This window comes from Selaginella moellendorffii, unplaced genomic scaffold (assembly GCF_000143415.4).
Source record: "Selaginella moellendorffii unplaced genomic scaffold, v1.0 SELMOscaffold_1, whole genome shotgun sequence".
In the NCBI taxonomy this organism is placed as follows: domain Eukaryota; kingdom Viridiplantae; phylum Streptophyta; class Lycopodiopsida; order Selaginellales; family Selaginellaceae; genus Selaginella; species Selaginella moellendorffii.
In genome coordinates this window covers 1,657,140-1,671,250 of record NW_003314262.1, presented here as the reverse complement: position 1 = coordinate 1,671,250, position 14,111 = coordinate 1,657,140, and the positions used below count along the sequence as shown (strand labels likewise).

General features: G+C 51.1%; 6 protein-coding genes across 13 annotated transcripts; 3 read left to right on the top strand and 3 right to left on the bottom strand.

Annotated features, from left to right (window-relative positions):
• The first annotated feature begins 164 nt into the window (after positions 1–164).
• On the top strand, positions 165–1,681 carry LOC9656941 (rhomboid-like protein 20). 2 transcript variants are annotated; one of them, XM_002961872.2, is made up of 8 exons: positions 165–316; positions 375–481; positions 544–684; positions 744–810; positions 871–1,028; positions 1,087–1,188; positions 1,246–1,356; positions 1,425–1,679. In XM_002961872.2, exons 1-8 carry the CDS (start codon positions 292–294, stop codon positions 1,605–1,607), a joined length of 894 nt encoding a protein of 297 aa, XP_002961918.1. In that variant the 5' UTR covers positions 165–291; the 3' UTR covers positions 1,608–1,679. The 2 variants fall into 2 exon arrangements, with proteins under 2 accessions (XP_002961918.1, XP_024538437.1); XM_024682669.1 differs by having other exon boundaries at positions 1,246–1,681.
• Positions 1,682–1,697: 16 nt separating this feature from the next.
• On the bottom strand, positions 1,698–4,152 carry LOC9656940 (pentatricopeptide repeat-containing protein At2g01390). Of its 2 annotated transcripts, none has more exons than XM_024682612.1 (2): positions 4,046–4,152; positions 1,698–4,006 (listed from the first exon to the last, which is right to left on the bottom strand). In XM_024682612.1, the coding sequence occupies exon 2, from the start codon at positions 3,978–3,980 to the stop codon at positions 1,746–1,748; it is 2,235 nt and encodes a 744-aa protein (XP_024538380.1). In that variant the 5' UTR covers positions 3,981–4,006; positions 4,046–4,152; the 3' UTR covers positions 1,698–1,745. The 2 variants fall into 2 exon arrangements, with proteins under 2 accessions (XP_024538380.1, XP_024538377.1); XM_024682609.1 differs by having other exon boundaries at positions 1,698–3,992; positions 4,046–4,151.
• On the bottom strand, positions 3,967–6,138 carry LOC9656939 (FRIGIDA-like protein 3). The gene is made up of 3 exons (XM_024682620.1): positions 4,932–6,138; positions 4,629–4,804; positions 3,967–4,567 (listed from the first exon to the last, which is right to left on the bottom strand). Exons 1-3 carry the CDS (start codon positions 6,115–6,117, stop codon positions 4,049–4,051), a joined length of 1,881 nt encoding a protein of 626 aa, XP_024538388.1. The 5' UTR covers positions 6,118–6,138; the 3' UTR covers positions 3,967–4,048.
• Positions 6,139–6,164: 26 nt separating this feature from the next.
• LOC9629716 lies at positions 6,165–8,075 on the bottom strand. 6 transcript variants are annotated; one of them, XM_002961402.2, is made up of 8 exons: positions 7,805–8,075; positions 7,648–7,734; positions 7,492–7,596; positions 7,395–7,431; positions 6,993–7,159; positions 6,828–6,933; positions 6,535–6,761; positions 6,165–6,480 (listed from the first exon to the last, which is right to left on the bottom strand). In XM_002961402.2, the coding sequence occupies exons 1-8, from the start codon at positions 7,986–7,988 to the stop codon at positions 6,266–6,268; spliced, it is 1,128 nt and encodes a 375-aa protein (XP_002961448.2). In that variant the 5' UTR covers positions 7,989–8,075; the 3' UTR covers positions 6,165–6,265. The 6 variants fall into 6 exon arrangements, with proteins under 6 accessions (XP_002961448.2, XP_024538409.1, XP_024538421.1 ...); XM_024682641.1 differs by having other exon boundaries at positions 7,651–7,734; XM_024682653.1 differs by having other exon boundaries at positions 7,648–7,714; positions 7,805–7,981.
• A 1,497-nt stretch (positions 8,076–9,572) lies between these two features.
• On the top strand, positions 9,573–12,159 carry LOC9629715 (pumilio homolog 12). Its single transcript, XM_002961871.2, has 6 exons — positions 9,573–9,626; positions 9,700–11,029; positions 11,082–11,244; positions 11,304–11,467; positions 11,521–11,776; positions 11,851–12,159. The coding sequence occupies exons 2-6, from the start codon at positions 9,765–9,767 to the stop codon at positions 11,959–11,961; spliced, it is 1,959 nt and encodes a 652-aa protein (XP_002961917.2). The 5' UTR covers positions 9,573–9,626; positions 9,700–9,764; the 3' UTR covers positions 11,962–12,159.
• A 71-nt stretch (positions 12,160–12,230) lies between these two features.
• On the top strand, positions 12,231–14,074 carry LOC9629714 (putative D-cysteine desulfhydrase 1, mitochondrial). Its single transcript, XM_024683326.1, has 10 exons — positions 12,231–12,458; positions 12,514–12,579; positions 12,654–12,848; positions 12,911–13,021; positions 13,085–13,176; positions 13,228–13,317; positions 13,383–13,440; positions 13,495–13,608; positions 13,670–13,767; positions 13,839–14,074. The coding sequence occupies exons 1-10, from the start codon at positions 12,279–12,281 to the stop codon at positions 14,002–14,004; spliced, it is 1,170 nt and encodes a 389-aa protein (XP_024539094.1). The 5' UTR covers positions 12,231–12,278; the 3' UTR covers positions 14,005–14,074.
• The last annotated feature ends 37 nt before the right edge of the window (positions 14,075–14,111 follow it).

Here is a 14,111-nt window from a genome sequence, read left to right as displayed (position 1 = left end):
ATGGCTCCCTCCAACGCTCCTCCCTTCCCATGGCTTTCAAATTCAAACACTTGAAACCGGCCGGCGTACACGTGGCAAAACGTGGCAAACGGCAGCCACGTATACTCCTGGCAGTTCCACGTGGACATTTCGTACGGAAGCCCTTGATATTTGGTACCCTAAATCTAGGGTTTTTGTGGAAGGAAGCGTCAAGATTGTTTGCGGGGACGATCGAGCTCGATCGGGGCAGCTTGGCGCTCGAATGCAGCTTGAATCGCTGGAATTGTAAGCGGCGAGTGGAGCGCAGCAGTCATGAACGCCGGGCCGTCGGGATTTCGTGAGTAATTTCCGTCTGGATTGATTGATTGAGCTGATTGCGTTCTCCCGATCTCCAGAGAATGCTCCAATCACGAAGGGCGTTGTGGTGGTGTGTGGATTGGCGACGTTGCTCGTCGGCACTTCGCGGAGGAGCATCATCAAGGCTTGTGGTCTTTCCTATCAAGTAGCTGCGCCAAAAAAGAACTTTTTTTCCTTGTGATGCTGACCTCTAGGATTTTTTGGTAGGCCGTAGTACAAAATATCCAGCTATGGCGTCTCGGGACGGCGACCTGCGTTTTCTCTTCGACTCCCGAGCTAGTTTTCGGTCTCTATTTAATTTATTTCTTCCGGGTGTTTGAACGGCAGATCGGATCAAACAAGTACTCGGTATGAGCTGATAAGAAAATATAAATTCCTTTAGCTTGCTAACCATGGATTGATCACAGGTGTTCGTTCTTACAACTACAATCATCTCGACACTGTTGGAACTTTCCGTCTTGGCATTTTTCAGAGGTAATCAGCTCTAGAAACTCCGCTTTTATGGAATCTAAGATGAGTTTCGGGTGCTCGCAGATCCCACAACTTCCGGTATCAGCCTAGCGCCGGGACCTTATGGATTGATCTTCGCTTCTTTTGTACCGTACTTCTTCGACATACCAATCTCTACGCGCTTTCGAGTTTTTCGAATGCAGTTCTCGGACAAGACCTTCGTGTACCTGGCTGGCCTTCAGGTTCTCAGATCTTCTCTCCTTGAATTGTACCGCAACAATGCAAAGTTTCTTTGCGCAGCTACTACTCTCCTCGTGGAGACAATCTCTGATACCAGGCTTGTGCGGGGTGCTGGCGGGATTTACATACAGATCCAACATTTTTGGCATTAGAAGATTAAAGGTAAGCACAAAATCCGATTTTTACTGTTTCGCCTGACACAAATCGTCACCCAAACAGTTTCCAAAATGCGTGGCATCGTTCTTCTCTCGAATTTTCTCCCCCCTTCTCTTGAGCTGGCCATCGCCAGCCCCCAGAGGCTTGAGAGAGCCTTCGCGACGTTTAGTCGAGGTAAAAAAGAGCTTTTTGTTTTTGTTTCCAAAGGAAGAACAAGTTCTAAGTGACCATAATCTTTGCAGGGACCATTCGTTCCTCCGCAAGCTCCCGCCCGTGCAGCCGCTCCTCCACCGCCTCCTCCGGAAGAATCCATCGCCACTCTCGTCTCAATGGGCTTCGATAGAGGCCTCGCCATCCAAGCTCTGAGCCAAGCTCGAAACGACATGGTTGCGGCTACCAACATCCTCTTGGAGCAATCCCACTAGAAACTCCTTCCACTGTATACATTCTTCTCCAAAAGGGGCCCAAAAATCCACCGAGCACCAAAGTTTTGTTCTTCCCGGTTTGTCTTTGATCCTGGCTCTCGCGTTCCAACTCTCTGGCAGCAAAGCTTCGAGGATCGTCTACTCGGTTTGTCTTTGATCTTGGCTCTCGCGTTTTAACTCTGGGAGCAAGGCTTTGAGGATCGTCTCGTTCACGAGCGTCTCGTCCTCGGACTTGACACGCTGCTGCTTCCAGAAATCGATGGTGGCCATCTTCTTCTCCACCTCCACCAGATCGTGGAGCATGTTTGCACGCTTGAGCCCCTTGGACATGAGCGAGTACGTGATGGAGTTTGGCATCACCCCCTCGTCTTGCATCCTCTTGAACACCGCCAGCGCGTGGCTCACTCGGCCGTAGTGGATGAGCGAGTTGATGAGCGACGTGTAGTTGACGACGTTGGGCTTGCAGCCATTGAGCGGCATCTTCTCCAGCAAGTGCTCCGCGGCATCGATCTTCCCCTCCCGTCCCAGCGACTGGATGAGCACCGTGTAGGTGTGAGCGTCGGGCTTGCAACCAGCGTCGAGCATCTCCTGGTAGATCGCCATGGCCCGGTCGAAGTGCCTCATCTTCACCAGCATGTCGATCACGGTCGTGTACGTCCGCGTGTTGGGCTTCACCTTCAAGTCCTTCATCCAGTAGAAGATCTTCATGGCCAGGTCCGGGTTGTGCGACACCGAGAGCGTGAAGATGATGGAGTTCATCGTCACGATGCTCACCTCGATGTCGCTGCTCTGGAGCTTCATCAGGAGCTCCTCCACCTGCGAGAAGTGGTGGTGGCGGCCCAGCAGGCTGATCATCTTGGTGTAGACGAAGCTGTCGTGCTTGTATCCCGGCTGCTTCTCCACCCAGTAGAAGAACCGAAGCGCCGCCGTCACGTCTCTCATTCCCATGAGCACCCGCAAGACCTTCCAAGGATCCCACCGGAAGTTTGCGGCTTCCAAAGCCGCGGCGGTCTCGGGCGTCCATCTGTAGATAATTGTCGAGAAGGCCTTCATGTCGACGAGAGGCCTGTCCAAGCCTTCCATCACCTCCATATCCTGTAACGGGACGCTCCGTTCCTTAGTTTCACCACCGCTAGAGCCGCGGCGATCATCCTCTTCCTTGGTGGACTCTTGATCAGGAGTTTTAGCTTGAAAGTCTGCGTAAAGTTGGTCCGCCTCGATCATACTCTCCATGGCTTCGAGGAGAGGCGCTGCTTCGGTCAGCTTGCCAGCCTTCTTCAGCGCGTCCATCACCGTGAAGTACATTTTCCCGTTTGGCTTCTGATTCGCCTTCTTCATCCCTTCGAAGAGCCCCTTGAGTAGCTCCAAGTCACCCGCGCTGGCGGCGGAATCCATGAGCACTCTGAAAGTAGCAGCTGTTGGAGAAGCCTTCAAACTGTCCAGCTTTTCAAAAACCAAGAGAGCTGCGTCCAGGTTTCCTGACGAGGCCAAGCACTGAATGAGCACGGTGTAAGTTCTCACGTTGGGCCGGCAGCCACCACTGACCATGTCTTTGAAAATTTCTCCAACTTGTCTAAACCTTTTGAGCTTCGTGAGCAGGCTCATGAGCATCGTGTAAGTCACCACGTTTGGCAGGCACCCCACTTTCAACATCTGGTTCCACATTTCCACCGCCCTGTCGATATCATCGGCCCGGCTGTACCAATGTATGACTGTAGTGAACAAAACCACATTCATCCCACAGCCGTAAGCGGACATGTCGTCTAAAACCTTCTGTATACCCGTGACATCCTTGACTCTTCCGAAAACTTCGATCAAGCTGTTGTAAGTATGCTCTGTGTGCCTGTATCCTTCAACTCCCTTCAACCACTGAAAGAATCCCCATGCAGCATCCGGTTCTAAAGGCTGCCTAAGCACCTGTAGGACGACCAGAGGATTCCACGGCACTTTCAGCTTCTCGACTTTCACCTGACTATCCTCGTTCCAGCCCATTTCCCGGAGAACGTTTCCCACCTCTATAGCTGCTTCCATCTTTGAAAAGAACGAGCCGATCGTGTCCCGGGACTTGAAGGGCTCCCACCGAGGAGGACGACATGGTCGATACATGTGAAGATTTCCTGCTTGAATGTTGAGCGGCGTCTCCTCCTCTGCTGGACTTTCCGACGTACTGGGTTCTTCCACTGCCCCGTTTCCATTTCGGTCTGCTGGAGCCAAGCCTCCGACCTGCGGGTGTTGCCGAAGAAATTGGAAGAACGATCCGTAGTGAGAGCCTTTGCCATTCTTCGCAGTGGTAGAGGGGGCTGCTGCTACTGCCGCACTGGAATGAAACTCGCAGTACCTATGCCATCGAGCTCTCCTCCAGCTAGGCCGCATTCCCCCAAAACCCTGAACCCTATACACTTCAGTAAACTAGAAGGAAAACAACACTAGAAACTTACACCTCAGTGCAGGAAGGACGCTTGATAAGCTGGGGGTGGCGGAGGGAGTCCACTTCCAAACTGGTAGCTGCTGTAAGAAGGATTCCCATAAGCTGCAGACCCGTAGAGCGACGAACCCAGCCCGTCAGCCGAATACAGATATGAGGTAGACATTGAAACTGGAGTTCGATTTCCAGTGTATGTCGTCGTTGCAAACCCCCCTTGGTTCCTCCTGTCATATCCTGTCTGGGAGGCCAACCCGTAGGTAGAGAGGCCGACGCCACCGAACTGAGCTCTGTCCGATGGCCGATAGAAGCTCCTTTCACCGTTTCCATAGACAGTTCCATTTCCATTGCAAGCTCGAGGACGCTTGGCTTGTGCTTTGACAGCAACTGCTGCTCGTTTCCTGTCGGCCTTGGCCCTCTCCAGCACATCGATCCTTTTCTGCAGCGACTGCGGAGGAAACTGAGCGTCCAGCTTGTATTCCTCGATGCACTTGATGACAGATTTCAAAGCTGACAGCTCCTTCATCGACGAGTCGTTCTTTACAGGAACAAATGCATTGTCAAAAGAAAAGTAGGGTAATATAAAAACTCTGTGGTACCTGTGCGGCAGCTGAGTTGTTGCCGTTCTTCAGGATCACTTGAGCTGACTTTCGAGCATCTTTGAGGTAGGCTTTGAGCAGCGGCACAGGTTCAACTCGATCCATAATCTCGAACGCATGAGCAAAAGCCAGTGCCTCAACTTGCTTTCCTTCCTTCGCAAGCTTGTCCACCACATCTGGAAGAACAAAGACATCAAGACGAAACGAACGTAATTCTCAGAACGCTTTCAACAAACAAAAGCAAAAACTGAACCAACGCGAAGAACAGCTCGCATAGAACACAAGACGATTGAGGACACCGACCTGGTATCTTCGGGGCCAGTCCCAGGGCCCTGCAAAGCGCAGGAGACTGCCTGCGCCGTGCGACAGTGGTCACAAGCCTGCAAAGCTCTTCATCATCATACTCGGAGGCAATCCCATAAGTTGCCAGGAGCTGCAAGAACACCTGCGCGTCCAATGAATTCTCCGATGCCACAGCACCGCTAGAGTCCTTGAGGACATCCATCCTAGACTTCCATCTGCCAGCAAGCTCCTTGGCACGCTCCTTGATGTTAAACGGCACCACCGGATGCTCGACTCCTAGAACCGGGTCGGCCAAAGCCGAGCCAGCACTCTCTAAGATGAGCACACAAGCACGGCGATTGGCCGAGACCCCTGACTCCTTTCTATCACCACCACCACCACTCTCACTATCAGACGGGATGCTATACCCCTCAAGGGCATCCAGGACGAGACGAGCCGGATCAATGGCACACCGAATTGCGACCGGCAACTCCAACCTCAATGCACTCACATCCTTCCTATGCTCACTCACGTACCTTCTCAAGCCTTCCCCGTCCATGTTCTCACAGAGTGTTTTAAGCTCTGGACGAACTCTCACCTCCGCCACCACTGAGTTGACCGTCGGCTGCTTTGGGGCGGGCGATGGCACTGGCGTTGCTTCTGTCGTGGGTGTTCCACTGCTGCCTTGCCCGTTCGTGGGGGAATCGTTGCTCTCCTCGGAATGCTGCTGCTGGGCGGCGAGAGGATCGTGATCCGAGGCCGGGGATCCGCAATTCTCCTCCGGGTTGCCGATATTTCCAATCCCTGTCCCCGGAATCTCCAGATAGATGGCCTGCCGCTCCTCGGTCAATCGCCGCTTCTCCTCCACAATGGCCGCGATCGCTGCCTCGCGCTGCTCCTGGACCCTGGCCAGCGATGCTTCCTCCCGCGCGGCGATCGCCTCCTCCCTCCGGCTCAGCCCTTCCTCCACATCGTCTAGGGCTTTCTCGCGATCGCTGAGCTCCTCGTACCTCTTCCGCAGCGCCGCTTCCACCTGAGCGAAGTGCTCCTCAAGCTGCTTCCACTCGATCGTGCAGCTCTCCAGCGCGGCCCGCCGGGACTCCAGCTCTTGGAATGCGCGCTCGATGCGCTCCCGCCGCGCAAGAACATCGTCCAATGCAAGCGCTACCGGGCTGAGATGAGAGATTCCAGCGTCTGATCCAGCCATCGCGAGGAGATACACGAAAATATTTCACCCTAGAACCAAGAACACCAAACAAAATGCTGGCCGTTGAGGCCCAGATTGATCCAACGGCCAGTAGCGAATTCCCGGGCCGCGGCACTTTGCAACCGCTTGCCACGTGGCAGCCTGGTTTCTAACAGACTGTCTCAGATTCGAAGTAAACGGCGGCGACTGCCGCCCCAAATTCGTGACGCGTGACAAAATCGTGGACGTCGAACCTCCCGCGATCCGGGGCGTCCGTTTCCCGCATCCATGCCTCTGTGTCGAAGAGAAGGAAGACGTGCTTGTGCCTCCCTTTGGAGATGGACGGCATTTGACGATACTCGAGGATTTCTTCGTGTTCAAAGCCTGGAAAGACAATTCCAAAGTGAGAACTCTGCAAAAGAGTTTTTGAAGTAATACCAGTTTGAAGAGATTTCAAGACCATCCACTGCAAGTAATCTTCTCCACCGGCTTCGAGCTCCACGAGTAGCAGCAAGAACAAGCTTGGCCTGGAATTCGATCCACCAGATCTTTCTACCACTCTTACGGACGGTGGTCCGTGCATTACTTCTCGGTCGATGATAATTCCATTAAAAACCTGGAAGTTGCCGAAGGCTATCTCCAGAAAAAATCCATTCTCCTCCACACTGAATAAACAAATAAAGTACGTAAGAAAGAGCACTAGCTTGAGCGTTTAACACAAAGAAAAGAACCTGTCTAGCAAGTCTGGGATGATATGCGTCTTCTTTAACAATGTCGAGGTTGTAGGGAGCTCCGTTATATCGGCGCCAGGAACCATCCCGGAGTTGTTCGCTCGGCCTTTAAAAATCGAAGTGTGTCAGTTCTTAAAACGCACGAACTCACAAAGAATTTATTACCTGGAGTACAAGGAGGAACAGTGCTTACGATCGCCTCCGTGTGGCTATCGACCACTCCAAATGCGCAAGCAGCCATGTCCTTCAGCGAGAGATCGGCGGTTTCAGTGAGACCTGCTGTCACAACTCTCTGCAGCATGCTCATTGTCGCTGCTGAGACTGGCAAAGATCTACAAAAAGAGAAAACAATGAAAGAAAGTTAAAAGAAAAAGTTAAGTAGAGGAACTCGGAAGCTTAGCCTTAAACTATACCTGGACGAGATTTGCAGCTTACATCAAGCACAGACTTGAAAATTCGAAAGAAAAAGCTTTCTTTTTTACACGAGAACATACCAGGCAACAAAAGCAGAACTAGAAAATACAGACATTGACAGCAAACACGAGAATGAAACATCGTCACTGTGACCTTATATCAGTTGCGGGTTCCGATCCATCGTTTTGAGCTGAAAAATTGTCAAAACACTTTAGAACAAGCTCGATCAATCGGTTTACGTTGTCCTTACCAGCAAACGGACTGGTGGCAGAGCCATGAACTTTAATCCGGGCGCTCATTCTACTGTCATCGCAGGACGGATCTTCCAACTTCTCTAAGCGCTGCGCTGCTTTATCTGAACATAGGCGGTTTTTCAAGATGTGGAGATAGAACAAAAATAATTTACCACCCTGCTCTTTCTGTTTTGGATCTACTCCTTCGAGACTTTCATCTAGAGAAGTCACCATTCCAACCTGAGAATCAACCAGCACTCCTGATAAGAAGAGAAACAAAATCCTTTTGCCAAAGTTAAACGCGCTTTCCTTTCCGAGAATGATGTATACCTGTGTATGGATCATATGCCTTGGACGAAGTTTTAAGAGCTTGCTGCTGACCCGAAAGCCCTCCCTCGGCAACATCGCGCAGCGTCGAGGGAGAATCTTGTTGCGCGCCTTCTTTCTTCTCGGCGATCATACTGGCGGCATTGCTGCCCCCGCAAGGATTCACACCCACATTCTTATCCTCCATCCCCAAAATCGAAGCGATTGAGGCGCAAGCAGCACAAACAGCGGCAGCTCCCTCTTCCCCTTCTCAAGCGCCCTAAACTGCGATCAGTCCTCCAAGTGTGAAAAACTGGACGCGTGTCCCACCGACGTGGTGCGATCGTTCTAGCACGACACGTGGAAAGCCCTAAAATGTGGGGCTAGGATGAAACCTTAAGTGTGAAACCTTGGGGAAAGTAGACCACTAGTGTCTTACAAGCACATTGACAAATGTGTCCCGCTGGGTAACACCAACTTTGTGTTGCAAACAAAAGAATCTACCAAATCCATCCAATACCCGTGCTACGTACGATGCTACGATTAAAAATACTATCTCGGTATATTCCGTGCTCCTCCTCACACACACACACACAACACAAGGCAATCGGGCCAAACGACGCCATCAACCAGATATTCGGCGTGACATAAGCAGCACCACACTATAAATAAAACCAAAGATCAAAGATCAAACAAAAGGTGGTGGGCAGCAGCAGCACATTAAAAAATCGATATAGCGTGAGCTCGATTGCCCTAAATTCCACAGCTTCACGTGTTGGGGACCTATGGTTCGTTGAAGCTGCAGCACACCGCCTTTCTTTTTGAATTAGGTGGAAATCGGCGATCCGTCCGATCCTGGCGGCGGGGTAAGCCGCCACGTGGCGGCGCGGCCGGCGCTAGATCGCACCGTGACGATCACGCCACGTCATGCTCGGCTTCCCATGAGGATCCACCCCGCGTGACATGACTGATGTTCCTTCGCCCTAAATTCCCTTTTTTACCCTTCCGTACCCCTCAATGACGCCCTTGCCCCTTGCATTTTAATTGCGGCACCCGGGTTATTATTAGAGTTTCTTTGGGCTAAAGAAACTGGTAAATCGCCCATGTAAGAAAGCTTTTTGACGGGCTGTGAAGTGTGGACTCCCCTTCTCTTTTTCCTCTATTCGCGAATCGCCTTCTCCATTCATTCATCCATTTTTTTTCTTCCCCCATTCATTCTTCGTTGTGTGTTAGTGTGTTTCGGCACAGCCGCCGCGGCTCAAGAACCAGCGGCAAAGATCGGCGCCTCCGGCCTCGGCGATCTCGCGGCTCGTCTCCACCGATCGCCCGGCGCTGCGCGGCACGCAATGGATCGCGTCGGGAGCTCCGAGGTGATGCGCGGCGCCGCCCGGATTGATCGATCCGAGGCGCCTTGAATCGCCGGCCCCATTTCCGTGATCATGTACTGGTAATATTGCCTCTTTTTCCCGATTCGATCTTTGGTGAATTCCGGCCAGGCGCCGCGCGGAGAGGGGAAATCGGCGCTCCTGATTCGCGATTCATCGCGTCGAGGTCGGTATTTCGGTAATGTGCAATCGATCGCGCTTCTTTGCCCTGTTTCGGTGCACGGATTGCTTGGCATATCGATCGATCCCCTTGCATTCCTGGATCCGTGGGGGAAAGAATTTGACTTTGTCATGGTTTGCCTGGAGAGATCGCAATTTTTCTTCTTTTTTGTCTCTCCAGGGTCATGTTCCAGAGCATAATGTTGGTACCTTACGCGTAATTTTGACGCTTGGTTTGCTACAGCTTTCGTGGTTATGCGGTTCCCTTCTATTGACAAGGAGGCTGACCTTGGAGCTGACTGGTCAGTAAAAAAATCCCTTCTCATTCCAATGTTTTGTTTCAATGATCAGAAGCGCCTTCGCTATGGCTTTCAGATGAAGTGCCATGTGTGTTGGAGCCAAGTTTCGTAGCAGTTTAGAGCAGTCGAGCGAGCAGCGCCATGGGTCAGGACGACGAAGATATTGATCAACTCTTAGGTGAAATCCCTCGGGCTACCTCGGCGCCTCCGCATCTTGATGAATTCCGGCCGGGTCGGGACAGTACTATTGCTCAGCAGCAGGAGGATGGCTTGACCAGCTCGGAGACAGACAGCAATTCTTCTGGTATGTACCCGGAGGGGTTCACAACGTTTACGCCCCCACGGGCCGCATTTGATGCGTTTGGTTTTGGGCTGAGCAACAGCAAGAGCGTTAACAGGGGCTCGTGTACAACAACCAGTCACGACAGCGCCTTTCCGCAAGACGAGACGGGAAACTTGGTCCAGCTGCCTCCGAATGATCCCGCGAAGTTTACCGGTGGTTACGTGGACAATGGCTTGTATCGCCACTCTCAGCGGTCTGCGACCGAGTACTACGACTATTTGCGATCTCTGCAGCAGGACAGGATACTGCAAGCGCAGAAGCAGCAGGTCTTTCTCTTCCAACGTGAGCTAGAGGAGGAGCGGCAGCGGAGGCTACAACAACACATCTTGCAGCAGCAAATCCACGACCGAGCAGCTCACCTCTATGGTTTGCAAACTCAGGCGTTGCTGGCGGCCGCGGTTGCTCCATATCGGGCTGGACGTCAACTTCAACCTTCGGCGGTTAACAGGGACGTGTACCATCGGCAGCCAACTTCTCAAGGTCATATAGACTCCATTTGCCGCTACTATGCCCAAGGTTATTGCAGCCGAGGAGATCAGTGCCCGTATTTGCACATTCAAGCGCCTGTAACGGGGAACCGAGCTGACAAGTATCCTTCGCGAGCAGGCAAGTCGTCGGTATCAAGAACAAGAAAGAAGCAGAGCAATGGCGGTTATGTTTATGCCACTGGTTTAGAGAACGAGGACGCCGACGAGGACGGGTTTTACGGCTCGTCGAAATCGTTATTGTATCATGATTTGCAGCAGCTGCAGCTAGGGAGCTCCAACGAGCAGGCGCTTAGATACTCGTCGCTGAAGGAGGTAGAGGGGCGTATTTATTCTATTGCCAAAGATCAGTACGGTTGTCGATTTCTCCAGCGGAGGTTTGACGAGGGCGTTGCAGAAGACTTGCAGAAGATCTTCGAGGAGATAATCGACCACATTGTCGATTTAATGACCGATCCATTCGGTAACTATCTCGTGCAGAAGCTCCTGGAAGTTTGCACCGAGGACCAGCGACTCGAGATTTTACGTGTCGTGTGCTCTGGAGACGAGTTGATTTCGATCTCCTTGAACATGCACGGGTACGCTTGTTTTTTTTTTCTTATCGCTCACTAGAGGCTTTCTTCCTTGCAGCACCCGAGCTGTACAGAAGCTAATTGAGACGTTGAAGTCCCCTGAACAGGTTTCTATGATCACCTCCTCGCTCGAGCAAGGGATAGTAATTCTTATCAAGGACTTGAATGGTAACCACGTAGTCCAGCGCTGCCTCCAGCGCCTTGGGAACGAGGAGAACCAGGTTAGAGCTTTTGGATTGTCTCGCCTCTAACTTACTAAAGTGGAAACTCTGGCATGCAGTTCATTTTTGATGCCGCGGCGCAGCACTGTGTCGAAGTTGGAACCCACAGGCACGGGTGCTGTGTTCTTCAGCGGTGTGTGGATTTTTCAAAAGGTGTACAAAAGGAGCGCTTGGTTGGAGAAATAGCCGCCAACGCGCTAGTGCTTTCGCAGGATCAATACGGGTATGCAATGGCCTTCCTTTCTTTCGAGCCTCAGTGACGCTTTGTTGGTGCAGTAATTATGTTGTGCAATACATCTTGGACGAGGCGCCGTGGATAGCTCCGGAGGTGATGGCCCAGCTGGAGGGGCACCACGCGCACCTCGCGATGCAAAAGTTTAGCAGTAACGTTGTAGAGAAGTGCCTGAAGCAAGGGGCGGATGACAAGCGTGCGCGAATCATACACGAGCTAACCAAGAGTGCGTTCCTGGGGCAGCTGCTGCAGGATCCCTTTGCAAACTACGTGATCCAGTGCGCGCTTACAGTCACGAAGGTACGCCAAAGTTTCAAAGTTTGTTCGATTTGTTCTAGCTCTGGGAACTTACACTTGTGGTATTCCAAATCCAGGGAGCTTTGCACGCGAGCTTGGTGGAAGCTATACGTCCGCATCTGCCAGCACTGCGCAGCAGCCCATACGGGAAGAGAATTTTGTGCCGGACGAACCTTAAGAAGGCGTGAGTCAAGCGGCAAGAGGATTTTGTCTTTCCGGACAAAGCTTAAGAAGGCGTGAGAAGCTCTCGATAGAGAACCATTGATCAACGTTTCGTACGGTACTAGACGGGAAAATTTTCTCTCCATGTTTTTGATCATTTGCTCTTACTGATACTTGCGGCCTGTACATTTGGAAAATGTAAAACTTTTTTATAGAGATAAAAACGGAGCCTTTGTACGGCTAGGGTCTAGGGTTTGGGTTTTGGGGTTTAAGGTTTAGGGCCAAGTCATTCCTTCGTACACGTCGCGCTTTGGGTGTCCACGTGGATGCTCTTCTAGGGTTTATGGCCAGCGGCCTAGTTTTTTTCTCCTCGATCTCTCCGTGTACCGCCTCTCGTCCCATGGCGCGAGCTTCGATCGACGAGAAGACGAGGCCTCCGATGCTCTCGAAAGGCGCATTTTCTCCTCCGGATTGGGCCAAACACTTGAATCCAGCGCCGAGCAGCATCTACTGTCTCGCACAGGTATGCTCAATTCTCCATTCTTTCTTCGTTGATGGCCTACATTTTGCTCATGCAGCTTCCATCGCCAATCCATCGCTGGGATTTGCCGAATTTGCCCGCTGATACCCAAGTCTGGATCAAGGTTGTGTGTGTGTGCGTGTGTGTGTTATTCTTCTTGTGTCTCAGATTTTTAATTTTTTTTTCATTCGATCGCAGAGAGATGATCTCACTGGAATGCAGCTGAGCGGGAACAAGGTGAGAAAGCTGGAATTTCTCCTGGCAGAAGCAAAGTTACAAGGTGCCGATTGCGTGATAACCATCGGTGGAATCCAAAGCAACCATTGTAGAGCCACCGCTGTTGCTGCTCGCTATCTGGATCTCGACTGCTATCTCATCCTTAGAACAAGCAAGGTGTGTCTTCTTCTTTTCTTTTCTTTTTTTCTTTTCAACCTTTCTTCTTATTTTTTGTGTAGAGTCTGGTGAATGAAGATCCTGGACTTGTTGGTAACTTACTTGTAGAGCGACTCGTGGGAGCTCATGTGGAGCTCGTCTCGAAAGAAGAGTACACGAAGCACGGTAGTGAGGTATTGCTTCGTTTCCCAGAGTTCGATTGCGTTTTGTAATCAAGTTTTTCGCTTGTTTTGCAGGCCCTTGGAGACATGCTCGTAGAAAAACTAAGAGCCCAAGGAAGAAAGCCTTATCTCATCCCTGTTGGTGGCTCCAATTCTCTTGGAACCTGGTTAGTATCTCAGAGTTTCTTTCTTCTTTGTTTTCTGAGCTTGCTTGTTAGGGGCTATATTTCCGCTGCACAGGAGATTGAGCAGCAAATAGAGGCTGGGACGTGTCCCCGTTTTGACGAGATTGTCATGGCATGCGGAAGGTTAGTTCATACTTTTCCTCTTTTCATGTAGCTGATGTAGTTGTTTATGGATTCTCTTTTCATAGTGGTGGAACTACAGCAGGACTGGCTCTTGGAAACCATCTCAGCATGATCAAGTCCAAGGTTTTGTTTTTGTTCTTTGTATCGGTATCTAAACAATGAAGAGGTTTTGGACAGGTTCATGGTTACACCGTCTGTGACAGCCCGGATTATTTCTACGATTACATCCAGGGACTTCTGGATGGTTTACATGCGCAAGTGGACTCTCGAGACATTGTCAGGCTGGTTGATGTAAGTTTGCTGCTTGTTGATGGAAGGATTGGAGGAGCTAACACTGTAAGAACTTGATCAGGCCAAAGGACTGGGATACGCACTGAGTAGTACAGGAGAGCTTGAGCTGGTGAAAGAGATCTCGGAGGCCACTGGCGTAATTCTGGATCCAGTTTATAGGTGAGGAGAGAAGTTTTCTCACCAAGTGTTCTCTAACTAGAAATCTCTTCGTTTCTTTGTGTGTTTCTCAGTGGGAAAGCATTGCATGGCATGGTTAAAGACATGGTGTGCGATGCCAAGTATTGGACAGGGAAGAAGGTGCTGTTCATTCACACCGGAGGCCTCCTTGGCATGTTTGATAAACTCCAGCAGATCCAACCCCTCACCGGGAATTGGAGGAGAATGCAAATCATGTAAATCTAAATTCTTAGTCAGAGAAACGAAATTCCTCCCTTGGAATATCTTGCAACGATCAACAATTCGAAAACTCCTTGAATGCATTCTTGCATTATTTCCCTCCCAGC

Coding starts and splice junctions, on each gene's coding strand:
- LOC9656941 (XM_024682669.1), top strand. CDS start 292: ATGAACGCCGGGCCGTCGGGATTTC. Junction 482..543: donor CTTGTGGTCTTTCCTATCAA/GTAGCTGCGCCA, acceptor ATTTTTTGGTAG/GCCGTAGTACAAAATATCCA. Junction 811..870: donor CGTCTTGGCATTTTTCAGAG/GTAATCAGCTCT, acceptor GGGTGCTCGCAG/ATCCCACAACTTCCGGTATC.
- LOC9656940 (XM_024682612.1), bottom strand. CDS start 3,980: ATGCGGCCTAGCTGGAGGAGAGCTCGATGGCATAGGTACTGCGAGTTT.
- LOC9656939 (XM_024682620.1), bottom strand. CDS start 6,117: ATGGCTGGATCAGACGCTGGAATCTCTCATCTCAGCCCGGTAGCGCTT. Junction 4,805..4,931: donor ACTGGCCCCGAAGATACCAG/GTCGGTGTCCTC, acceptor TTGTTCTTCCAG/ATGTGGTGGACAAGCTTGCG. Junction 4,568..4,628: donor ACAACTCAGCTGCCGCACAG/GTACCACAGAGT, acceptor GTTCCTGTAAAG/AACGACTCGTCGATGAAGGA.
- LOC9629716 (XM_024682630.1), bottom strand. CDS start 7,988: ATGGAGGATAAGAATGTGGGTGTGAATCCTTGCGGGGGCAGCAATGCC. Junction 6,762..6,827: donor ATCCCAGACTTGCTAGACAG/GTTCTTTTCTTT, acceptor TTGTTTATTCAG/TGTGGAGGAGAATGGATTTT. Junction 6,481..6,534: donor CTTGAAATCTCTTCAAACTG/GTATTACTTCAA, acceptor TTGTCTTTCCAG/GCTTTGAACACGAAGAAATC.
- LOC9629715 (XM_002961871.2), top strand. CDS start 9,765: ATGGGTCAGGACGACGAAGATATTGATCAACTCTTAGGTGAAATCCCT. Junction 11,030..11,081: donor ATCTCCTTGAACATGCACGG/GTACGCTTGTTT, acceptor TCTTCCTTGCAG/CACCCGAGCTGTACAGAAGC. Junction 11,468..11,520: donor CTTTCGCAGGATCAATACGG/GTATGCAATGGC, acceptor TTGTTGGTGCAG/TAATTATGTTGTGCAATACA.
- LOC9629714 (XM_024683326.1), top strand. CDS start 12,279: ATGGCCAGCGGCCTAGTTTTTTTCTCCTCGATCTCTCCGTGTACCGCC. Junction 12,580..12,653: donor ATACCCAAGTCTGGATCAAG/GTTGTGTGTGTG, acceptor ATTCGATCGCAG/AGAGATGATCTCACTGGAAT. Junction 13,022..13,084: donor ACACGAAGCACGGTAGTGAG/GTATTGCTTCGT, acceptor CTTGTTTTGCAG/GCCCTTGGAGACATGCTCGT.